This window comes from Polyodon spathula, chromosome 1, assembly GCF_017654505.1.
Source record: "Polyodon spathula isolate WHYD16114869_AA chromosome 1, ASM1765450v1, whole genome shotgun sequence".
In the NCBI taxonomy this organism is placed as follows: domain Eukaryota; kingdom Metazoa; phylum Chordata; class Actinopteri; order Acipenseriformes; family Polyodontidae; genus Polyodon; species Polyodon spathula.
Genome location: NC_054534.1, coordinates 39,929,240 through 39,955,255, shown reverse-complemented (window position 1 = coordinate 39,955,255; position 26,016 = coordinate 39,929,240). Strand labels below are relative to the sequence as shown.

Here is a 26,016-nt window from a genome sequence, read left to right as displayed (position 1 = left end):
TAGTCTGTTAGTAGGTATATTTATATTAAAAATAGATAAATAAACAAAAAAAAAAAAAAAAAAAAGAAAAAGCCTATCCAGGATGCTATGCCATGTTATTAGTATGGATTTCTGAAGTACAGGCAAGGACAAGTGAAAATACAACAATAACAAATAATAATGAACAGTAGAATGAGGATGTTAGCCATGGAAATGTTCTGTTTCTGTTCCTACAGTTACGTGTGTTATAAAGCACCACACTGGGTACTGCTTTTCTGACCAAGAGTACAAACAGTACGTATTTGTCACAAAGCAGTGGGGGCAAGATAAATTATTCTCTATTACCTTACTCCAAAATGTAAAATACAATGACATCAAATTTACACAAATGTGGATATAGAGCAGAGTAGTACTAGATTGTTGACTTATGCCTCAATCCACTGTCTGGTACTCCCGGCAACGACTGTCCACGGAAACAAAACAGGGTGTTTCCACTGTTCACCCAAGCGGCGGAGCATGGCTATCTGGTCAGGTTTTGTATTTGATGTAGCCAAACTGGCTACAAAGGGAGTGCATCGTCACATAGCCAGAAGGTGCACAGGACATTTTTTTATTGTTTTTTCTTTAAGCTTTACTGTAGTCAGCAAAAGCAGAGAACTTTGTTAAATTGAACAATACTCATCCTGCTTCAGCACACAAGACAAATATCTGAAGTTACATTGCTTTTTTTGTGAACAATCATTTATAATTTTTTTCTCACTTTTCCCCACCCCTTGGGAAAGGACAATACAGATCAATAAATATAAAATCAATACAGAAATACAACATATCAGCAATACAAAAACAAGAATATTACAAGAAGATACAATAAACTATTGAAACTAAAATGTCAAGGAAAGAATATACCTTAATTAAATTAAAGTGCCATAACATTATGGAAATGCCATAATATGCACTTGATCTTACTCAAACACTGTGCCACTTTCTCGGCAGCAGTATCCCATGCTGCCATTGTGTTAGCGGTGACTAAGTGTAGCCGAGCTGGAGATCTTTCCAAAAGAATGATATCATGTTAATAGATTAACCAGACAGAAGAAAAGGAGATAGACGGCTCCGCCCTACCCTTCAGGACAGTTTTCTTGGCTGCCGTCATCCCTGCCAGGAAAATCCTTCTAGATTGTAATGCCAAGGCTAACAGAGTCATCATCCAGCAAAAGTACCTCAGGAGTGAAGGGCACAACCCCTCCCACTAGACAGCCCACAGCAGATACAATTTTGGGGCACTCCCAGAACATATACAAGTATGTGCCCGTCACTCCCAAGGCACAAGCCTGGCAGGCTGGATGTGCTACAATTTTCATCTGGAACCTCCTAAAATCAAGTAGCATACAATCTGTAAGCCATTTTAAAATGAATAAGCTGATGTGCCAGATTTTCTAGACAATATAAACACTCCCAGATAGTATCCCTGTCAGGGCTAACAGCAAGCTTACTCAAATCCCTATCCCAAATGGAAGTAACTGGATCTTAACATTACAGGATAAGAGTTTACCTTATATAAATGCAACTATCCATACACTGGAGGAGAGCTGTATAAGAGATTTACTAGTGTGCGAGGACGTAAAGGGGCACCCCAGGTGACCCCATACGCACGAAGGGATGAGTGTAGCTTAATATATACAAAGAAAGAGAAGCCCAGAATAGAGTATTGTTCTTGCAAATCCTGAAAGATATCACTCAATGTGTGCATGTTGCATGTCGACCAAGGAGTTAATAAGGCATTACGCCAGATAGGGAATAGTGTGTATAGTCCAGTAGGTGCACGAAGAAATGTGTTAACTTTTCTCCAAGTTTGCAAAGTACTGGCAATAATGGTACCAATGTGAATTGGAAAAAAATATACTTTAAACCCGAAAAGGGGAGATCCTGTAAGCAGCAGAACTAAAATATATTCAATGGGACGCCACAAAACAGGAGTTCCTGGGTGAAACCACATCTTCACAGCACGGAGCTGGATAGTCCAATAGTAATAATACAGTCCCCAAATAATCCCATTCCACTCCTTCAAAGGCTTTTTCAGCATCTAATGACAGAATAGCGGAGGGCGAGAGTGATCCCTCAGCCAGATCTACAACACAAAGCAAATGACACATATTATCCAAAGCAAATCTGCCTTTCATAAACCCCGTCTGATCGTAGTGAATTATGGAGTGAATACATGAGTGAAGCCGATGGACTAAACATTTGTATACATTTTTATGTCTGCATTGCAGAGAGACAGCAGACGATAGCTAGAACATTCTAAAGGATCCTTCCCCTTTTGCAAAAGAAGAGAGGTTACTGTTTTGGTCTCTGTGAAAGGAGACAATTTCTAACGAATAATTAATTGATTTTAGAAGGAGGCCAATCTGCTTCCATATTAATAACAGAAGTTCACAATCCGTAGTCATTGCACATACAGCATCCTCCAACTCCTAGAACATCAGAGGCAGCAAAACAAACTGAGTAGGGAGCATGGTTACAAAATGTTAAATGATAAGAGAGAGCCAGGGGGAGCACACTACATATCAGAAAGCTCAAGCCACATTTAACTTCTGTACTCCCTCTCGCTCGTAGACTATGCTCCCTATCTAACTAGGAGGGCTTCAGGGCTGGATACCACTGTGGAATTTTGTGCTGAAGAAAGTGGATGGGGTCATCGCCTTCAGGAAGCCCCACCAGTCTGACGTTACAGCGAAGATTTCGGTCCTCAAGGTCCACCATCTTATCATATATAGCATCAATACGAGTGTTGCATTGATTAATTTTGTCTTTCTCCTGGTGAAGATCAGCTCTGCTAATATCCTGCCTGGCAGTTCGCTGTCTCAAAGAGGAAGCAATATCAGCATCCTCCTGTTTAAGAGCGTTGAGAATATAGAACTTTCGGTTACGTTTTGAATCACAGGCCGCAAGTCCGCGTCAATTGCTTCTTGAACTGATCTACAAAAAGTACGTGCAACCTCTGCCAAGCAAGTGTCCCAATCATCATGCCCAGTGATGACTTCATACACTTTCCCTCTTGTGTGGATCGAGGGGAAGCAACGGATCCCTTGCATGAAGTAGCCATATAAATATACAGGTCGCATTAATGCAAAATTTTGGGTCCTAGAATATTTTGTTTTGCGTTCACAGGACGCACAGAATTTAAAGAGGATGCAGGGAGCAGTGGAACCATTTTTACATGTTGCATTGCATAAAACTATTTCATACTATAAACAAAATTATTGGATATGGATGAAAAAGGGAAATGTTCTCTATTACATCTGTGTTTTAGATACGCAATGCTGTTATTGTTTTGTGTTTTATTAAAATGTCCTGCATAGTTTTTCTCTTGATTGATTGTTACTCTGACTGGTTATGGATTTAAACTTTTTATTTTTATTTTGCTTTGACCCCCAACTGGTACAAATCAACACGAATAAGGTATATAAAAAATAAATATAATAATAATAATAATAATAATAAATAATAATAATAATAAATTTAACACATTTAATTACTAAACTTGATGAAATCAATTTAATAAGTTAAAAACTATTAACACGATAAAAATGAACATAATGCGCATCCCTGAAGTTTATTAGCCTTTGTGTTAAAATGTTGTATTTGATGGAAGGGACGCAAAATTTTGGGCATGTCCGGACCTGGTGTTTGTGGAAATGATGTTATTAATATAATAGTTTCATTAAACCATATAAACTTCTAACCAGGTCTGTGTGGTGGAGCGTCCTGACTCCTGATCAAGGCTGGTCTGCACTCTTGAATTAGTGATCCATACATGAAAGACTGCAGTTTAGCGCTTTGTGCACTTTTATTTAAAATACAAATAAAACACAACAAAAGGTTTAAACAATTACTTCAAAATAAACAGCACCCAAGATTTGGCTATGTCAGTGCATACACAGACAGCACAACCTGCTGTTCTCTCAATATCAGGCTCAAAACAGTCATTTGTTCTTGTATAGCATGTGGCCAGGGGTGAATTGACAATCAACCACCACCTGGCCACACTCCACATTTTTCCAATAAACAATTAAACTAAATATCAAACTAATTAAACTAGATGGTTGTGCAAATGGTGGCATTCTTGGATCCAGACTGTTTGCCCACTCCAATGCCAAGATGACTGCCAGCTACAAAACACACATGCCCAATGTGCTGAGCCTTTAATAATGTTAATACAATATAAACCAGGTCCAGAAAGACCCTCCAGGACAGTTGTTCAACCATGATATTTAGATAGGGTCTGGGGGTCGAATCCCAAGGTTAACTGAGAAACGTGCTGTATGCAAGTAAAAAGAGCCAGGCTCCATCAGCAGAAAAAACAGACTTGCATTACCCCACTGAAGCATTCAGAAAAACAACCATATATGTGCACTCTGAAACATTTATTTTTAAATATACCCTCTGCCTAAAAAACTAAACTGAAAGTTTGTTCCAGGTCTGTTTAAATACTGCATAACAAAGATAACATTTATGATGAAAACAGCTATCCATTAACAAGTTGCATTTTCTCCTTTTCTCAAAACGTAACTGCTCTATAACGTAACTGCTCTATAAAACAGACAATTTAAAAGTATAGTTTCTAATGACTAACTCAGTACGACAGATCCATTATTCATTACAGAGAAATGTTGAATAAGCTAGATTTAATGTTGCTACGGTACCTGTGCTATTGGCCAACAAGACAACAAGGTATTTCCAATATACACCCAAGTTAATTGTTACCGTACCAGTTTTGTTATATTGACATTTTTATTTTCCATTCACAAAAGATTGGTGCAAAAGCAGTACCGGAATATTAGGAACAGTTTTAGGACAAACATGTGAATCTGTTCTTGATGGATGCTGGAATACTGAACCCCTGAACGACCCAGCACCAAACTACTGCAGGGCAAAACTGGCGTATTTTAGGACTTCATAATTATGATTTAAATAAGTAATTTAAAATGCAATAACAAAACGTAATCACAGTGCAATTTTTTAAAATATTGTATTACTGGAATAAAAATCATGTCCAGCTGGTGAGCATTATATTTGAAACTTTTCTAAAAGACATTGCACGAGCTCTCGCAGTACACAAACAGCCATTTCCTCAAGAACAAATTCCTCAGCTCAAAAAGTATGGAAAGTTCTATACTTACCCTTTATCTGTTGTAATTTTTGCCTTACTCATTTTGATTATTCACTTGACCATTTCAAATAAAAAAAAAACAAAAAAAAAAAAAAAAAAAAAAAAATGTTACTCTTAAACCCCGGAACATGAAGCTACTTAAGTTGGAACTTGGTTTTTGGAGACTAGGTTTCAGGGACTACCTGGCAACCAGAGGAGACTTGTGGTGTCACTTCGGCCAACCAAAAGCTTGCTTTAAAAACATACCAAGTCACATTTTAAAAAAGACAGTAAGAAAACTCGAAGACAATCTAAAATAGTATAACAGTAACTAGAGTTTTTTAAAGTATTTTAAAAGGTGCTTTTTATAAATATATAATCTTATATTTATATATAAAAAATAAATAAAACACATGTCCCCCATTGAAATGTTTTCGATAAAAATACAACAAGAAAACTTTAAGGCTAGTTGAACCCCCTTTTACTGATCCATATACTGTACGGCACATATTGCTGCGTGACAAGTCAGCAAAAACGTCCTTTTTGGGGGTTCTTATTACAGTACCAATACAAATGTATTGGGCTAAAATTTAAAGAAATTGAAATGTATTAATAATTTGTTGGAATTGTACAACCTACAATTGTTGTTGATGTTGTAATTCCTCTTCATATTATTTACTAGGTTATTTCAAACGTCACTCTGCAAACTGCAGGGCTGTTAGTGTCATGGCAACGGGGAAACCACATTCTGCGTGCAAAACATCACACTAAATATGTGTGAATAAAAACACAAAAAAGTCCAAACTGAAGGCAAAATTGCAGCATTTCATAATCAGCCGCAATTAATAAAACGAATTTTAGAAAGAGCTGGATATCATCGGTGCATTTACAATGCATATTACAGGAAACCGCAAATATTTTATAAGGTATTTCACCAAGATTGTAACCAATTCGTCTGTGTCCTTTTGTTCTGCAGGGTACTACATAATAAATTTAATGCAATCGTTTGAAAACCAAGGTACCCGTAGTTTCACATATAGACCCACCCCCACCAAAACCCGGTTACAATCCCGTGCATGACTGTATCTAGCTAGGACTTAGTATCATCTTACAACACACGGGCCTTGACACCTGTAAATAACTGTTCGCTTTCTGCGTATTAGTAACACACATCCAGTTACACCTGCTCATAAATTCTACTATGCAATTAAAAAATAAAAAAAAAAATCGAAGAAAAATCATATTCATGCTAATACAAAACGGTTTATGTATACACACCGGTAAACGAAGAATGACCTGTCATGCGTGGGAAGTGAATGTTTCAGGATGAGCCCTCACAAATGAATCCCCTCGGTATTTTGATACAAACCCCACACAGACCCATAGCTGTCAGTAATTTGGCAACTCGGCGCATCTCGCGAGAAGTAGGCAGACAGGTTACCGAGTTTAGGATTATAGGAGTTGTAGTTCAGATATGCTTTAGTTGGAAACGTCACAAGAAAAGGAGCTGGCTCATGGGGGTTGTAGTTTAGCCTGTTAGTAACTTCAGTTTTTATGAACGTTTGAAAACATACGGTACGTGACACTGCCACTACATTTCCCAGGATTCAATACATTTTTTTTTCCCCCAGGCAGAGCTGGAGGTGTATATGGGCTTTCATTTAAAACCACTTGCGACATTTTAAATCAGCATTTAAATAGGTATGTTCAGACACAAATGCATGGCTTTCTGATTGTTGTATGTTGTGCATAGTTTAGAGGTGTAGCTGCTTTGTGTTGCTAGCTTTTTCACTCACGATTAGGTTGATCGTTCCAGGCCTCTTTCTTGCTGTTCCCTAAGCAAAGAAGTCACCCAGGCATGTTTGAATGAAGAGGATTTAAACCCAAATACATTATACTGTATTTGCTTAAGTCTGCACTATAGGATGGCAATAAGCACTTATGTATGGCTTACACAAAACATTATTTAATACATAATAACTGCATGCAATGTTAATCAGAGTTAATAGATTAACTTAACTCACATTGTTTGTTAATGCTTTTTGCTTGTTTTTTTTTCTGATTATATCGTAGTTATTAGCATTGTGAAATGTTGAGTGATTGATGTATGAGCAGGCTGAAGCAGCATGATGTTTTTTTTTTTGTTGTTGTTGTTTTGTTTTGTTTTGTTTTGTTTTTAATCATCATGTTATCTTTCTGCATTACTTAAACGACATTTTTTTCTCTGTAAAGAAGCATCATTTGAATTAGTTAGATACCGTAATGTTCCAAACATCACAAGTCGCACCGGGCGAAATAAAAACAGTGGTCGGGCAACTGGTAGGCTATGAATACATTTGTTGAGAGAAAAACACACAAACAAACAAACAAACAACAAAAGAAAACAGTATCTTTGACTATTGCGCACTGTACAGAAAGAGGTATCTGTGGTTGATTATGAAAGGGCACATGTAACAACCAAAATATGTGTTATAATTCGGTGAATTGGAAATAGCACTGTCAAAAATATCCTGAAACTAATAGTTGCCTAATGTAACTGGTAATTTAATTTATAGGTACTGAATAATGGCAAAAAAAAATGTCGATAGTAAAACAGAACTAGGATGAATTGCAAGAAATGTAGTTTGTTCTAGATTTATTCACTAGACAAAAACTAGATACGTGCTTCTGAAACTGGCAGTAGTGTACCAATGTAAACTTAAAGCTGCAGTGTTGAAAACTAAATTCAGTGTTATGCTAATATGATAAATACTTAGATAAAGTTTATATTTCTTGTAATTTCAATCTCACATTATCCAAGCATTAAATTAATTACGTATAAAAGAAGCACGCCAGCTCTCAAGATTTGTTAAGTGTATTCCTGCTTTTTGGGGGTTTGGACACATGGCGAAGAATCTCTTTTTCAGTTTCATAAAATGGCAAATGAAATACACAGTAATATTAAGGTGGACCTTCAATGGACAAGAAAAGAAATATAATTTTGAAATACCAAGGTTCAGTTGAGACTGACTTATTCTGTAAACTTACTGACATACACATATCCTCAGCACTTCCAATACATGGCAATCCCAAAGGGTCTAGGAATAAGAATACCAAGAATATGTTCAAAAGAAAGTGACTATGTAAAACAAAGAAATGTATTAAAAACCAATCCTAAAAAAAGAGGATTCAAAGAAAGAATTATAGAGACAGAGTTAAGACAAGTGGATAAACTAAAAAGAGATGATCTACTAGATTATAAAAATAGAGATAAAAAGATCAAGCGTCCCATTAGTAATGACGTACTCTAAACTTTTGCCCAATATTTCTAAGATAGTTTGGAAACACTTGCGGACTCTACATAATAAAAATAAAAATGAAAAAAGTATTTCTTAAGGCCCCAGTTGTAGTATTCAAAAGAGAAGCTAATTTAGGTGATATTTTCATTCACAGTAAGCATAAAAAAATAATTGATGGAATAGTTACAGATACTTGCACTAGTACAAAGTGTATGATTAAACATAAGAACGACACATATCCACTAAAAACGAATACCTACTGTAAAAATAGCAATGTTGTTTATGGAATAGCCTGTGAAAAAAATGTGATGAAATGAAATATGTTGGAGAGACTGGAACAATTTCATTAATTAGAAATAAAAAAATGAATGAACCAATAGTACTGCAGTTCACCAGTCAAGGACATGAGGATTGATGTAGGATTAGTACAGCTAAAATTAGACAATGCGACATATAGAAGAATAAAAGAAGGTAACTGGATAAATAGACTGAGCACTATTATGCCAGCGACACTCAACAGAAAAGAATGAACTAATTAACTCCAATAAATATTTAACATTTAAATAAAATTAATTCAAAAGTTGTGCATGTTAATGCACTGGGGAGGCGAAATCAAGACTGATCCTCAGAGCCAGCATTGTATGATAGTATAAATAACAATAAAATAATGTTAATTAGAATTAATACAGATTTAAAGGTAGAAGTAAAAATCCAGTACATGGATGGAGGCTGTATTTGCATCCTGAGCCATTCTAAAAAAAAAAAAAAAAAAAAAAAGGCATAATACCACAGTAGTGATATCTCTCTCTCGCTCTAGACAGACAGACAGATAGACAGACATAGATGAATATATCTCCAGCTAGTAAAATGAGATCAGGGCCAGGTTCTGGTATTTTTTCGTACCTGCTTTACCTCATAATTGTATGTGTGTGCTCTTCTTAACAGCTATCATGGTGATGAAGTCATCAGTAGAAGAAGATGATGCTGGATGGGGACTAGGAATCCCAGACAAGATGAAGAATAATGCAAGCTGGGTGGATGTCACACAGGACTTCAAGGGAGCCTGTAGAGGTGAAAGAACTCAACAGTATGAATGGGCGACTGACAGCATTGTCTTGCGAGTAGATCTTAAAATTCTAGGTTCCCAGACTGGAATATGTACATGCTTTAATATTAGGTGGTCCCTGGAAAATTCCTATTACTTTTTTTTTCTAATACTTTTTAATTACCTGTTTAAAATGTTTTCATGTGTGTTGTGCATATTTACCTGTTGTTGTTTCTCAAGAACATTGGTCAAGCATTATGTAGCTTTTCAGATGTAGACTAGTAGATAAATAATGACCCAATAAATGAAATATTAACATACATGATTGTTTTTTACTGTTACACATGACAAATAAACATGAATTCTGTTGCGACTGTCAAGTGGTAATTTACGTTTTATATTTGTTTCAGAGCTGAAGCTTGGAGAGCTGCTTCATGACAAGCTGTGAGTATGAACTCTGCTAGATACCAATACTTGCTGCTCTGTAACTGCTTGCTGGATTTAAAGTGGCTGCTGTGTGCAGGGATTCAAATAAATGTTCTTGAATGGGTAGCTGGCAGAATGGTCCAAGAAGAGCTTTTATCCTATAACCCACAGTCTTGTTTGCTAACACTGTCTAATTGAATAGCTGCTTTAAGCTCTTGGACTGAAGTAGGTTAAGGCTGATACTATTGAGCTTTTAGACAGCTAGGAGACAGGTCACTTGGGTAGATTGGACTTAATAACTGTGTTTTCTATGTACACGTGTACAGGCTTTCATCAGGTCAAAGTAGATTTTAGATTGAAAGTGTTAGCAGAGCCTTTCTGTAAAATCATATGCATAAAAAACTACAGTAAACGATTTCCCATCTTCAGCTTTGGCCTGTTTGAAGCCATGTCTGCTATTGAAATGATGGATCCAAAGATGGATGCTGGAATGATTGGCAACCAGGTCAACAGGAAGGTGCTCAACTTTGAACAGGCAGTGAAGGTTGCACTTTTACATATCTTTTAATATTGGATTTATTTATTGATTTATTTGTTTATATGATGTAAACTGATAATTATTGCTACTGTAAAAAATACTGTTTCAGTAATGTACTAGATATGCAGATAGACTGGGTAACCAAATTGAGCTTTTGGGATTTGGTGAGCCAAGTTTTTGTTGATCACCGGGCGACCACCGTTCCCGCTGTCAAGCCGATCACCACGTTTTACCCACTGAACCTAAGCAATAAATGTTGCCAAGCTGCTTAAACCTGAAGACAAGTTCAAACCTGGCCTTGTTGGGCACCTGAGGGGTTACTGAAGCAGGAAAGCCTCCTCTGTCGTGCTTTTACTAGGTGAGCCACTGGGCACCCTTTATGTTCCTATTTCTCATAGTACAGCTGAATTACACTGCACAGTAAGAAAAGTCAAACTCAATTACCTATAAATACTAGTTTTCGTGTGAGTAAACCAGTAATACAGGAATTTTGGTACTGTATTTGCATTTATTTCCTGGCTGTTCACATGTTTAGCAGTGACTGATATTGTAGTGTGTTACAGAGGAAAAGTTTAATTTCTAAGTGCTAAAATGACCTTGAGCTAATAAATGCTCATGAGATATAAACTTTATAAAACCATTTATCACTGTGAGAAAACAATCAAGTATTTTCACTTGCAGGGTTTGTAATTGTCCCTGTTTTAATTTTTTTCGTTGTGTTCTGTCTGTTAAGAGTGGAGCCATCAAAATCAAAGACTTGACCTTGCCCGATCTGATTGGGATAATGGACACATGCTTTTGTTGCTTGGTAAGCATTATAATAACCTAACCTAGTTTCACCTGCATACAGAATCGATAAACAACAAACACGCCGGTGACTTTCATCCCCCAGGAGTTATCCTTCCTGGACTTACAGTACAGAGTTGCTTGCATTTAAGTGTTGAACACATCACAAAGGCTGCTTGTTCAAATGGAGTTAATCCTTTTTATTTCATAAAATATAATTCACAGTTTAGGCACTCCTTACTGTAATCTGTGCCAGCATGAGCTGCAGTCGTGCAGTGCAGATATATTGTTCTTTTCTTTTGATATGTAACACACGACATACGTAATCCACACTTGAATGTATTTTATCCAATCAAAACATTAGATTTTTCGCACTTGTTATACTGCCATACTCACTTGCTTCAATTTGCTACCTAATGAAAAGAACAAAGGGGAAAGTGTAAGAAAATAGCTTCAGAAAACTGCCTCTCTTTTTCTGAAAGACCGCCAGACAGAAAATAGTACCAGCATTACACTGCCTATGCCATATATGCAGCTGTAATAATTATTTGTTTGCAGACTGTAAAACGATCTTTTTTGTGTGTGTGTAACGTAGCAGTTAATATGTGTGACAAATTATTTATATATCGCCATGTTTTTCAAAGTGGTTGTGGCAGTATCACACAACAGTATACTGTAATACAAAATAATAGGATTCATGGTGTAAATAAATGATGATTATGCATCACCGTCAATTTTTATAGGGAACTTGAGTTGCAGTGGGATGTTGTTTTGGAATTGATATAAATTAGCTAGTGCTATTGTGGTTGACCAGTAGTATAAAAAAAATAAAAAGCATGGTCATCTCAGGATAGCACATTTTCAAGTTTCAAGTAATAAATGTAATTTAACAAAGTAAAACAAAGTGCATGAGCATTTTATTTATTTCTTGCCATTGCTGTTTCTTCACAGTAAACAGCAAATGAAAACTGAAATTTAACTTTAACATTTCAAATAAAACAAAATGTGGAAATGGCATTGTAAAGTGAAGGGGGAAAAAACTCACCATTGTGGTTCTCGTTTATTACATTTTTATATATATATATATATATATATATATATATATATATATATATATATATATATATATATATATATATGTGTGTGTGTGTGTGTGTATATATATATATATAGTGTGTGTGTATATGTACAGTCTATATAAAAGTCACTACACTACACAGGAAGTCTGTTACTGTTGAAGCGAAGCATTTCAGAATGACGTCCTTGCCTTTTTATCTGTCCCATGAGATCTGACTTGTTTACTTTTTGCTGTCTAAAACTTTTAAATAGAGGCTCAAGAGCTGCTGTGTTGATTCTGTGTTTTTATATACATTAATCACACATCACACAGAGGTATTTTTCATTTGCTGGTGAGACGGTAAATAAGTGCAGGTTTTTTTTGTCAATTGTAGCAAATACGAAATAAGAAATATCACAAGAATCAGTTAACTAGTAAGGTGACTGAAGCAGCAACTACTCTCAGACACCACTTAAATCCTGAAGTACTTTGCTCATTAAAAATACATTTTTAAAGATACATTTTGCTGTATTTTGACTGTACTTACATCTGCCTACAATAATACTACAGCTTGTCCCTCCTGTTTTTAAGTTGTTATTGTTATTTAAATCAGGTTTGATATTAATGAGTAAACAAAATGTGATTATAAAACTCATGGATTGTTTCAACCAATCAGGTTCCATGTAGAGCAGTCATTATCCTAAGGTAGATACTCTGACTTTACAATCTTTAAACTCATTTTAAATGCAACCTTAACGTCAAGAAGCCCACTTCAAAGATTCAAGTTTTAACTGTATAGTAAGAGAACAAATTCATAGAGACATTTTTATTTTCTTTTTTCTCTTTTTTTTTATTTTTATTTTTTTACTAAATGTAAAACATTCTTACAGATAACCTGGCTTGAAGGCCATTCTTTAGCCCAGACGGTTTTTACCTGCCTGTACGTTCATAACCCTGACTTGATTGAGGACCTTGCTATGAAGGCCTTTGCATTGGGCATTCTGAAAATCTGTGATATTGCTAGAGAGAAAGTCAGTAAAGCTGCTGTCTTTGAGGAGGTAAGCCCTTACTTGGGATGTGGTTGAGGCTGTGTTTCCTTCTCTACATTTCCTTCTAAGGTTAACCCATGTATTTGTTTTAATTTCCCTGCCATATGCTAAAAATGAGCCAATCATTTATGAGAAGGTGTTGTTTTGTTTTTGCTTGTGCAAGAACAAGTCTGCTTAGACTCAATGGAAACTTTTAGCATAGAGCTGTGGTATAAGCTACTTCAATTGGAGAAAGAAAAAGCATCCCCATCAATAATATGCAGACATTTTCCATTCAAGCATCATCAGAATCAACAGAATTTCCTAATGAAAAGTTAAAACTGACAAGGGCACACTACTGTGTAAGGCTTTGACTTGCTGAATATCTCCCATGTCAATCTGATTACCCCAGTGAGCAGGTTTTCTTCTTGAAAACTGTTACTGTTCCATACAGCTACTTTAACGTTCCTGAACTGCTGTTGTTTTAGAACTCCAAATGTGCATTCTGAGGGTTGTTTTACTAGCATACAGTGCCTATAGAAAGTCTACACCCCCTTGAACTTTTTTCACATTTTGTTGTGTCAGTGCCTCAGAGTTTCATGCATTTAAATGAGGATTTTATTCCACTTATCTACACACCATACTCAACACTGTTAAGGGGAAAAAAGGTTTTATTGAGAAAAAAAACGATATATTAAAAATACAAAACTGAAAGCTCATAATTGGATAAGTCTCCACCCCCCTGAGTTAATACTTGGTGGAAGCACCTTTGGCAGCAATTACAGCTGTGAGTCTGTTGAGATAGGACTACCAACTTTGCACACCTAGTTTGGCAATATTTGACCATTCTTCTTTACAAAACTGTTCAAGCTGTGTCAGGTTCCTTGGAGAGTGATGATGGACAGCAATCGTCAAGTCATGCCACAAATTTTTGATTGGATTTAGGTTGGGGCTCTGACTGGGCCACTCAAGGACATTTACCTTTTAGTTCTTTAGCCACTCCAGTGTAGCTTTGGTTATGTGCTTTGTGTCATTGTCATGCTGAAAGGTGAACTTCCGTCCCAGTTTCAGCTTTCTTGCAGAGGACAGCAGTTTTTCCTCAAGGACTTCTCTGTACTTTGCTCCATTCATTTTCTCTTCTATCCTGACAAGTGCCCAAGTCCCTGCCGATGAGAAACATCCCCATAACACGATGCTGCCACCACTATGCTTCACGGTAGGGATGGTGTTCTTTGGGTCACGCTCTGTGTTGGGTTTGCGCAAAAGATAACGCTTTGCATTTAGGCCAAAAAATTCCATTTTAGTTTCGTCAGACCACAAAACTTATTGCCACATGGCTACGTAATCTTCTGAGTGTTTTTTTGCATACTTCAAATGGGATTCAGGGTGGGCTTTCTTGAGTAATGGCTTCTTTCTTGCCACCCTACCATACAGGCCAGATTTGTGGAGTGATTGGGATATTGTTGTCACATGCACACTTTGACCAGTCTTGGTCATAAAAGCCTGTAGCTCTTGCAAAGTTGCCATTGGCCTCTTGGTAGCCTCTCTGATCAGTGTCCTTCTTGCTCAGTCATTCAGTTTGGGGGGATGGCCTGATCTAGGCAGAATCTTGGTGGTTCCATACACCTTCCACTTCTTAATAATCATCTTGACCGTGCTCCAAGGGATATTCAAGGCTTGATATTTTTTTTTCTACCCATCCCCTGATCTGTGCCTTTCAACAACTTTGTCCCGGAGTTCTTTTGAAAACGACTTGGTGCTCATGGTTGAGTCTTTGCTTTGAAATGCACTACGCAGCAGAGGGAATTTAAAGGAACTGCTGAATTTATCCTGAATCACTACAGTTTAACAGAGGTGGAGGCCACTTAACTTGGTGTGTGATTTTGAAGGTGATTGGTTACACCTGAGCTAATTTAGGATTGCTATTTCAGTTTTTATTTTTCATAAATTTTCTACAGATTTCTAGAATATTTTTTTTCACTTGGAACTTGTGGGGTAGGATGTATAGGTAAATGGGGAAAAAAAAAGCTATTTTAATGCATTTTAATTCCAGGCTTGGAAGGGGGTGTAGACTTTCTATAGGCACTGTGTATGGTTTTACACCAGCACGATACTAGTTTGTTCCATGTCTTTTTTATTTCTGTGTTTGGCCATGGTGCTGTTTACTTTTGCAAGAAGTGTTTTGTTAGGTTAAATTATTTTATTTAATAAAGAAACAAGCGCATTTGTTTCTCACTCCATAGTACTTGCCTGTGTTGAACCATTAATTTCTGTCTGACGTCGCCCACAAGCCAGCCAGTTCACAATCACATAAAAGGTCATTGGCATTAGGTCATTTTCAGGGTCACCTTGGTCAGCAATCACACATTCTGATTTCAATAATGACTAGAGAATTAAGAAATATCTTAAACAAGTGGGCCATTTAATTCAAATATGATATTTGTTACAGTACATTTGGTAAGTCCTCAAGATCAGACATTTTCATGGCTAAACTTATGTGTGTTAGGACCACCACACAAATGTTTGCCTGCTATCAAGGACTTCTCACTGTACCATTTAATGGAATTGCCCAGCTAAAATAGTTAAGTGTGAAGCTGCAGAACAAGTATGTTTTTCTGACTTAGAGCAAAATGTATTTTTGTTTTAGGAGGATTTCCAGGCAATGACATATGGTTTCAAAATGGCAAACAATGTGACAGATTTGAGAGTTACAGGTATGATTTTAAAATGGAGGTGGGATACCCAAAGTATATATTTTTATAATAAATTTAGATCTCAGGATTACCAAAGTGTTTTATAAGGTGTCTTTCACTCTGGTTACATGACAAGGCACTCCTAGTATGCTCAGCCTAGGCAATAAGCACAAGAAGCTGAACAGCTAGTTTCAGAGACCTAGCTCTAATCTTGGACTACCTAATGTTACCTTAGGTAAGGTAGTCCAAGATTAGCGCTGTTTCAGGTTGTGATATTATCCATAATATTTGTAGTCTTCATTATTTATTGTACTGAAAGTGATAAGTGATGACCATTGTTGATAACTGTGTTTCTGTTATCCTGTAGACAACTGATTTGTTAAAAAAGAACAAGGGTGTTAAATAACAATTAAAACATGATTTTTAGCCAATAATCTATAATTGAAAATGTCATTGTCCTCCAACCCTAGTCCTAGTTGGGGTCTTTCAAACCATAAAATATTAAAAATAACCTTAACATATCATCCTTAATGTTCTGTCTTTCTCCTTCCAACTTGAAGGCATGCTGAAAGATGTTGAAGATGACTTACAAAGAAGAGTAAAGGTATTGTTTTTCATTAGCAATATTCACTTTGTTTTTGGTAGCTAAAAGTTTTGCACAGCCCGTTCTACAAGCATAGTCATCTTAGTGTTACAGGACAGCCTACAAGAAAAGCAGTATGCTGTATCCCATGATGTCTGCATCGCAGCAGTATATTTAAGTAATCATAATTGTTTTGATATTGTGTTTCCTCTGTTCACTAACCTCCAATTTAAATTTTTGAAAATAATTTGTGGGTTTGTACAACCAAGTTTGCTCTTCAATAGATGATCAAATTATAGACCACAGTGCCACCTCCTGACTGAATGGAGACTTGAGTTTCTGCATGTCCTTCCAGTGTCACGGACACAGATCTGGTAGCTTCAGAATGGAGTTGGTTGTCACACCAAGGCTGTATTATTTATAAAAGGAAAGGTCCTATCTGTCATGAGACAAGTCCTATTTTAAAACCTGAACTTTGTGTTAAACAAGTCATATTGTTTTTGCTTGTGTTTGTTGTGTCTGTTTTATTCTAAAATATTTTATTATTATTTATTTTTCTTATTTGTTTGTTTTTTCTGGCAGAGCACAAGAAGTCGCCAGGGAGAGGAAAGGAACCCAGATGTTGAACTTGAAGTAAGAATAGACCCTTTTTGACTTTTTAATGACTTTATTTCTGTGTAAAAGCTATGGGAAACTACTAACTTGAGCCTTTTGATGTTTTGGAATGTGTTGAAATAGATGGCTTGCTAGATTTGTTAGCAAGCTGTTGCTAAAACTAGGTATCTGCAAGGAACAAGTTACAGAACCCTTGTCAATTGATGGTATTGTGTTCTTCACTGGAACATGATGCCCCACAAATTACAGTAATACAAAGTGATAGGTGTGAAAGCATCTCTGGATTTTTTTTTTTTTTATTACTATATATTTAGAAAAAAATGTATTTGTATCGACAGAGAGACTGGGTCAAACTATTTTTACAATTCTCATGCTGCTATTTCGGTATCTCGGAGAGTTTTTGTTCTGTCGCCAGTTTCTCAACAGATCTTTTTTTGGGAGTATGACTTACGCATTGTATCTTGTTGTTGTTTTGAATGTTGTTTAGGTGAGATAGACATCTTATTTCATTTGGCAATCTGGTGAGGGCAACATGAAACCTGATTCATTCAGATCTGAGAGCATTGCAATTTTACAACAGTTTAAGTGGAGAAGCTAACCAAGAATGTTTTTTTTTTTTTTTATGTTTTTATAGCATCAACAGTGCTCTGCGCTTTTTAGCAGAATTAAGTTTACACGCTTACTGCTGACAGCTTTATTAGCATTCACGAAAAAAGAGGTGAGACCCCTTTTTTGTACATTAACATAAATGTGTAATATTGCTACATAGCTAAGTTTGTTTTAAAACAGTTGTTTAAAAAATTAGTAGTTGTCTGGCTGATATTTCAATTGAAAGACTAGGCTCAATCCATCGCAAATATTAGGAAATATCTAAAAAATGAACCTGCATTAACTACTTTTTTGTGTTAATTTTTTTTTTTTTTTTTATTAGAGACCTTGAATTATATTTCTTAGTTTGTTGTGAGGAAAACTGTAATTGTCTGCTTGTTTCCTTTTCCCAGACTACCTCAGTTACTGAAGCTCAAAAGTTGATGATACAAGCAGCAGACCTACTTTCAGCTCTCCACACTTCTGTCCATCATGGCATCCAGGCACAAAATGATACTACGAAAGGGGGTAAAGAGCAATTACTAACATTTCTTTTTAATTACCATTTATGTAGGTACATAGCTATCAAATGTTCAGCTAATAGCTGTATGTATATAAAATAAAATGGGGAAACCAAGGAAAGGCTTGCAGGTCTTAATTAGTAATGAATAACGTTTTGTTCATTAAATTGTTCTGTGGCACAAATCTGTGACAAGAAGAATGTCTTTACATACACGTAAAGTGAACACGTACATAAAGAGATTCACCAAACAAACAAAAATATTATCGAATTTTGCGTTATTTTGAGATTATGTGGCAAAGTGGCTGGTTAGGGGAACAGGTGTAGCGGTGATGCGGTGCAGGAGTGATAAGCAGACAACTGTGATTCAGTGAATAAGTGCTTTATTGCTCTTTTCCAGGTCTGGCGACCGTCAAAAATAATAAATCCCCGGCAATACACAACAATGTGTAAAGCACGGGGATGATGAAAACAAGGCACAGTCCTGAACAAAAACAATGGCACGGTCACCAGTCCTGGGTGAATGAAAACGTGCAGGTGCTCAGTGCAGTGCTGCTCCGGACAGTGCTCTCCTTGCGACAGCTCCGGAGGTGTGCGTTAACTATGTATTGGTGTGATAAAAAAACAGACAATGACTAACAGATAGAAATAACACACAACACGTATATCTTTCTTAAACTCTGAGAGCTCCTCTCTCAGTCCTTCTCTCTCCCACCGTTTAACCCAAGCGAAGGAAAAGATCAGTGTTACCCTGGCCCCTATATGTACTCCTGCATGACATCTAGGTAAACGGTTGCAGCTGCCATATTACTTACACCTGCCCCTCGTTTACCTTTCAGGTCAATACGGTCTTACAATAGAGTCTGACTTCTTTCCAGGCTGACCGACTTCCCGGTCCCGGAAACGAACTGTCAGGCCAGCCCTTCCAGATACTTCTCCTCCCGTTCTTTAGCGCCCTCACAGGTCGGGAGGGAGATTTATCACCAGAACTCATTGTATTTCTGTCACAGATGAGTTTTGATGTTTTAAAAGTACCTAATTTATAATACTGAAAGTTCACATTTTAAAAATACATTAATAATAGCACAAGTAAATCACACAGACAAAATGAAGTGAACCACTGACGCTTGCGCATATCTCAAAATAATACCAAAGGTGCTTAATGCAGCATGCAAATAGCCAATCAATGAAATAAAATGGTTAAGGAATACTTTAGTGTGTGGTGTTTGCCTGTGAGACTCACAATGATTGATATGTATAGGGTTTGGTGTATCTTAATATAAAATAAACTTGATTATACGTTTATATTTTTAGCAATAAAAAGTATGTCTCTGCAAGCGTACGTGATTTATTTATTTTTAATCTCACAATATCGTGATGTGGAAATTATCGATATCATATCAAAATATCGATATTGATGCCCATCACTACTTATTTTCATTAACATTTGTGTTTTCTTATCGATTTGCCTCTTATTTAGATCATCCAATAATGATGGGATTTGAACCTCTGGTTAATCAGAGGTTGTTACCTCCAACCTTTCCTCGCTATGCCAAAATCATTAAAAGAGAAGAAATGGTCAACTACTTCACCAAACTAACAGAGAGAATAAAAACTGTCTGTGAGGTTGTCAACGCTGCAAATCTGCACTCCATTCTGGTAAGAAGTATTTACTCGCTGTCTCTAGTATGATTATACAGTCTGAATAATGTCCAAGTGTTGTTTTACTGCTGTACATTATTTTGTTACTTGACCATCTGTTGACTTAATCTGAAAGCAGACCTTATTGGTAACTTGTTTGCTGGGTGTTTTGAGCTGTAGAGAACCAAACAACCTTAAACTGTTCTAAAATTATTTACACATGTATTTAGCAATATCTGCAAGATATGCAAAGCTGAATGATTATTTAAATATTATGTATATTCTTTGCTGAGATTCTACTAACCACCTTCATTCTCCATGTCATTGAGCACTGCTGTTTCTGTCTATTGGCTTAATTTTGTTGCTCTTTGATTTGAAATTCATTTTTCCAGGATTTTTTCTGTGAGTTCAGTGAACAGTCCCCTTGTGTGCTCTCTAGGTCTTTGTTACAAGTAAGAGCTTTTTTATTTGATTTTTGTACTTATTGCTGGAGAATTCTAAAAATATTGCGCCCATGATAGTCAATAACAGTAACTGGTTTTAAGTGATTTTGTAGTATTGTGTGTATTCTTTTTAACGTTGTCTGTTCTATGACGCTATACTTCCTACATTTTGTCATTTATTTTCAAATCCATATACTGTAGGTGACATAGGCACTGTGAGTCATGAGTTAAATCTGCCCCATATGATCTTTACTGTGCATTTGTTTCTGTATTAAAACAAAGCCTTTGACTTACTGTAAGCTCTTTCTTACAGACAACTTTCTTGATCGATAACAAAAAAGTATTTGGGACACATCTAATGCAAGACATGATAAAGGAGGCTTTAAGGTATTTTGTGAGCCCTCCTGTTCTTTCAGCAAAGTAAGTAACAAATATTTGCTGTGTAATCTCCACTTTCCCTTGGTATAAAATTACCAAAAATTGATATTTTTGGGGTTTTTTAGGTGCTGCTTGTATAACAACCATCAAGCCAAGGATTACATTGACTCATTTGTTACTCACTGTGCACGGGTAAGCTATGGACAGCAATTATATTAAAGTGTATTATTTTGACTGGGCATTGTGGCACTATGTAGCACAGGCATAAGTTGGTCTTACTTGGTTGTGTGCGGGCACGCTGACTATTGCATAGGTTCTTATCTTAAACACTGCCAATATAATTATAATTATAATTAGCATGAGTTATTCTTGGCTCACTCTGATAAAGCCAAGTCTCAGGCAGTAATTGTGCGGGCTGCGCTTATTCTTTATTACATAAAATACGCAATGCAAATATTTTTACGTACAAAAGCACAGCATAAGTGAGCAGCGCTGTCAGCAGACTGCTGTGGTGCTTTTGTTGTAAAAATGTTTAAAGCTTTCTTTTTATTTTCCCATGCTACGACCAGCCAGAAATGTGTTCACAACCCACAATTTAAGAACAGTTGCCGTGGGCACGACGGCCTGGCGTCACGGGCACGAATTTGCCCGCGGGCACCACTTTGAGGACCACTGGTGTAGCAGCAGAGAGACAGCATAGAATCCCTTATTTGACAGCTCCACTCAGTTATTAATTTTAATTTCTAATCTTGATTGTAACATCCCATGTACTGCTCCTCTGAACAGATCATGATCAACAGAACAGGTTTGTAGTCTCAGATTTTGCTAATCCAGTAATAGTAACTGGACTCTTCTGCTTCTGAAGCCATTCTGCAGCCTGATCCAGATCCATGGCCACAACCGGGCTCGACAGAGAGACAAGCTGGGGCACATTCTGGAGGAGTTTACCACCCTACAGGATGAGGTAATGTTTCTGTGACAAATTGTCTGTATTGCCAATGTAATGTTCTCATGCAATGCAAAGTAAAATTCAGATACAGGATTCTGTCTAAAATAATGTTGTTTTTCATAAGACAAAGAGATCAGTAGTCATAGTAATATGCTGTACCATGCGGCAGGGGAATTCTAAGTATATATTTATAACACAAGTATTTCCTGATGAAATACAAGTTGTTGTTTTTTTTTCTGCATAAATTGACTAAATCTTTTACTTTTATTGAGATGACACGTGTGACCCCGTCTCCCCAATATAAAAGTATTACTTGTCTACCAATATGAATTGTATACAAAATCTCAAAGCCTAAGGGATTTACAGACCTCAAGAAAAAAGAGATCAACTGATATGAAAGTACTATTCACAGCAAGGGTATTTCAGCCTTGTCCAAGCAATAATTTCCATATCCATATCAGCTTACTATTTGCAAACCAAATGTAGACCTTAATCACATTGGAGCCTTCCTGTGTTTCTCTACAGGCAGAGAAAGTGGATGCAGCTCTCCACAGTATGCTCATGAAACAGGAACCCCAGAGGCAGCATCTGGCATGTTTGGGAACCTGGGTCCTTTACCATAGCCTAAGGGTCATGATCCAGTACCTCCTGAGTGGTTTTGAACTGGAACTCTACAGCATGCATGAATATTACTACATTTATTGGTATGCTCTTACCCGATTTAAAAACACATAGATTCATTACATTTGAAATTGAGTTTAAAATAATTAGTGTAGCTTAGGTTGCTGTCGACTATCTGCTGTACCGCGAGATGATTATCGTGTGCATGTGTTAGTCCCCCTGTTTAATGAGATGATGCACGTCAGATGGCTGTACTGATTCAGATGTCTCTAATAAATAAATAATTCATCCATGGTGCAAAAGCCATTTTTTAATACAGACTGATTGTTTAATGCTCCCTTGTGTTCAGGTACCTATCTGAGTTTCTCTATGCATGGCTGATGTCAACACTGAGTCGAGCTGACAGCTCCCAAATGGCTGAGGAGAGGATCACGGAGGAGCAACAGAAGGGCCGCAGCAACAAGAAGTCAAAGAAAAAGAAAAAGGGTAAAGAGGTCCTACCGAAAAGGAAAGCTGATAGCTGTTTGAACTGTCTTGCAGCCTATTTCACATTTAACATAAGTGCATTACAGATGTTTAACCTGTCATGGGGGAAAGACTTAAAAGACTTAATAATGGAAATATAATTTCTCCACAGCCAGGCCCCTGAGCAGAGAAATCACAATGAGTCAGGCCTACCAGAATATGTGTGCTGGAATGTACAAGGTGAAGATTACAATGCTTTCTTCTAATTGTAACAATAGCAGGGGATAGTGGTGTAATGAATGTGTTTGAACAGAGCTAGACACTATAGATTAGTTGTGATTTAGAAACTGATTATGTGTTCCACTATTTACTGGTCTAATAATGCAGTTGAAGGCATTTAGATAGAATCACAGGACAGATCAGCCACACCTGAAAAGATTGTAGATTCTGTACCACCAGCATCGTGCCTGCTAGGTGGCAGCATATACAAGAATTAGACAAAAGTGAATAAGGTTATTTTGTGTTTTGCTCTGTTTTCTCAGATACTAGAGAGCACAAAATGTGATTACTGCCTTCAGCTCACAGCTATCTTGTGTATTGTTTGCCAAGTTTTAGGGTCAGCAGTATGGTTCACAATAAAATGTTTACCAAAAGTAACCAAGGAAAGACAGAGACATCCTTCTTCCAAAAGCAGCTTTGATTAATGCTCCCTTTTATCAAAGCATAATGTAAATAACAAATAAATGGCAGTATACAGGATTGACATTATAAGGAAAAGCTATTTACCAATTGAGAATTTGAAGAGATTGTCCACTTAGTAAATAGGCAGTTTACCACTTAAGCGCTGGCCTGGAATCATATGGAAAGCACTCTTAAACCACTAATGAGAGCAAATCATTTTCTTTCAGACTATGATTGCTTTTGAAATGGATGGAAAAGTTAGAAAACCAAAGTTTGAGCTGGATAGTGAGCAAGTGCGATACGAGCACCGATTTGCCCCATTTAACAGCGTGGTAACACCCCCACCTGTCCATTACATACAGTTTAAGGTAAGTAGAAAGGAATAGTCATTTTATCTACTTTAATACACAGAATGAAGAATATACCTTTGTTGTTTGCAAATTGGTCAAGCATTCTATAAGTGTAGTCTTAAAATAGGAGATTGTCATTCTCAGTTGTAACTTTTATTTTTAAACTGATGACATCTTCATTAATTAATGCACACTCCACTAATCAGACACAATTGTTGTCCAGGAAATGTCTGACCTCAGTAAGTACAGCCCTCCTCCTCAGTCTTCGGACCTCTACATGGCAGCCAGTAAACACTTCCAGCAGGCCAAGATGATCTTGGAAAACGTCCCCAATCCAGATCCAGAGGTGAGATCTTGATACTAAACTTCAGCAGCCTGGTTTTCAAAGGGACTCAGTGGACCCATAGTTCCACCCTATTTTATACTGGGGGGGGGGGGGGGGGGGGGGGGGGGGGGGGGTATGGGAATATCCAGGATCTTAAGCAGGAGTTAACCAGGGAAAGTTTTATTTTTTTTATCATTTACACAGAGTGATTTTGTTTGTTTGTATAGGTGAATCGAATACTGAAAGTAGCAAAACCCAACATCGTGGTGATGAAGTTGCTTGCAGGAGGGCACAAAAAGGAGACGAGGGTGAGTTTAAATCTGCATTTAGTATGATCACATGAGTATTGATAATACAGATCAAAGTATCAGTTCCCTATTAGTTTTATGCAAAATTAAAGTACAAGCTGAACTTTGTTTTCACTTGCATTCATAAAGCTAGCGCATAAAATTGTCAGTATCTGATAAAATGGCATTTGTTTTGAGTAGTGCTCAGTTTGTGCAAGCCATTGTATAAGCATTTCATAAACTTGATTATTTGTGTCTGGGGTGCGTCCACTTGGTTAGAGTGGAAATGCTTTAAGTTTAGAGGTTGTTTTATTCGTCTGTAAACTGACGTAACCACTTGCATGATTTTTTAAAAATGCTGTAATTTAAACACACAATGCCAGACCAAAGCTGTTCCAAAGAAAGAGTCATGTATTATGTTTTATAAAGAATAATTAAATTGGATTAAAATATACTGATTCTGTTTATCAACCCCCAGAATACTGTTTAGCAGTGTCATGAAAAGGCAATGAACTCAAGCCCTTGTACTGTAGCTTTAGCTTTGTCTCGCTTTCAGTTCTGTAGGAGAAAAAAAAATTCTCATTCAGTCATCCATTGTTTCCAGGTTCTGCCAGAGTTCGATTTTTCAGCACATAAATACTTTCCAGTGGTCAAGATAATCTAAGAGGATTGATGAAATGTTCCTTTAAGTAGCAGACAAAAGAACTGGGATGGGACTTTTGTTTACCTTGCTCTACAGTGTCTTCATAATACAAAAATAAGACCAAGTTACTATGATGTTTAGTTATTAGTTAAGGTTTTCATCTTAGTTACTTTGCTGTAGATAATCTATCCATTGAACAACTACTGTGGGATTCTAATGAAAAAAAGGTTTGCGGAAAATGTGAATTTTATACAGCCACCAAAGCAATTAAAATGTTTGATATATGATTTATTTTACTTCTGTTTGTCACCTATTTTTAACACCATAATTAAAGTAGGCTTTTGGATTATGAAAAGAAATACAACTTGGTTTTATGAAGATCATTCTTACTGTCACACGTCCAACCAATGGTTGTCCGTTACAGTATTTGCATTCTCTGGACTGTTCTCTTTGCTTGTCGAAAGACAAAAATTAATTGAAACAGATGAGTATTGGCATTTGTTGTATTTAACATTGTAATTAAACTAAACTTTTGTATAATAAAAGGAAATAAACATCCACCATGTGTGTTTTTTTCTTTTAACTTATGAAATTTAACATGTGGGTTGATCAGTGTGTAGAAAACGTTGTTCTATACATTTAACAAAAGGAAATGTAAAAATTCCAAAACAGACATGTCATTTTTTAGTAAGATTCAGAACACCTTTCAACTGAAGGGAATGCTGTCACCAACAAGAAGTATTTTGTTTTTGTCAAGTCAGTATTTTACTGTTTGTTATTAGTTAGTGGGTTTAGGCATATCATTTGTAACACAAGTTCACTGGGCAAAGTATTAACAGCACACTGTTTTAAGGATGAATGGTACTGGTGTTTCTTCAGGTATAAAAGGCTTGTTTGTATGCCATTAGTGTGTTATGTGAACTGTGTGGATGACTGCAATAGAAC

At 36.6% G+C, this 26,016-nt stretch overlaps 2 protein-coding genes across 4 annotated transcripts in view; one reads left to right on the top strand and one right to left on the bottom strand.

The window, feature by feature from the left end:
• The window catches only part of LOC121318691 (cytosolic carboxypeptidase 1-like), an 85,644-nt gene extending 79,126 nt beyond the window's left edge, over positions 1–6,518 (bottom strand). Inside the window, exons 1-2 of the mRNA XM_041255635.1 lie at positions 6,410–6,518; positions 5,163–5,222 (exon numbers count right to left, since the gene is read on the bottom strand). Coding sequence (XP_041111569.1) covers positions 5,163–5,194 — 32 coding nt within the window. The 5' untranslated portion in view covers positions 5,195–5,222; positions 6,410–6,518. The remainder of the gene's footprint in view (positions 1–5,162; positions 5,223–6,409) is intronic.
• Positions 6,519–6,757: 239 nt separating this feature from the next.
• Positions 6,758–25,647, top strand: LOC121318675 (N-alpha-acetyltransferase 35, NatC auxiliary subunit-like). 3 transcript variants are annotated; one of them, XM_041255604.1, is made up of 23 exons: positions 6,758–6,832; positions 9,355–9,480; positions 9,865–9,898; positions 10,310–10,424; positions 11,152–11,226; positions 13,152–13,319; positions 15,937–16,003; positions 16,543–16,586; positions 17,148–17,198; positions 17,815–17,898; positions 18,182–18,296; positions 19,769–19,947; positions 20,322–20,381; positions 20,686–20,792; positions 20,876–20,942; positions 21,616–21,714; positions 22,225–22,403; positions 22,670–22,806; positions 22,958–23,025; positions 23,694–23,834; positions 24,040–24,162; positions 24,369–24,449; positions 25,033–25,647. In XM_041255604.1, the coding sequence occupies exons 2-23, from the start codon at positions 9,360–9,362 to the stop codon at positions 25,090–25,092; spliced, it is 2,175 nt and encodes a 724-aa protein (XP_041111538.1). In that variant the 5' UTR covers positions 6,758–6,832; positions 9,355–9,359; the 3' UTR covers positions 25,093–25,647. The 3 variants fall into 3 exon arrangements, with proteins under 3 accessions (XP_041111538.1, XP_041111546.1, XP_041111554.1); XM_041255612.1 differs by lacking the exon at positions 13,152–13,319; XM_041255620.1 differs by lacking the exons at positions 6,758–6,832; positions 9,355–9,480; positions 9,865–9,898; positions 10,310–10,424 and adding an exon at positions 10,444–10,776 and having other exon boundaries at positions 25,033–25,646.
• The last annotated feature ends 369 nt before the right edge of the window (positions 25,648–26,016 follow it).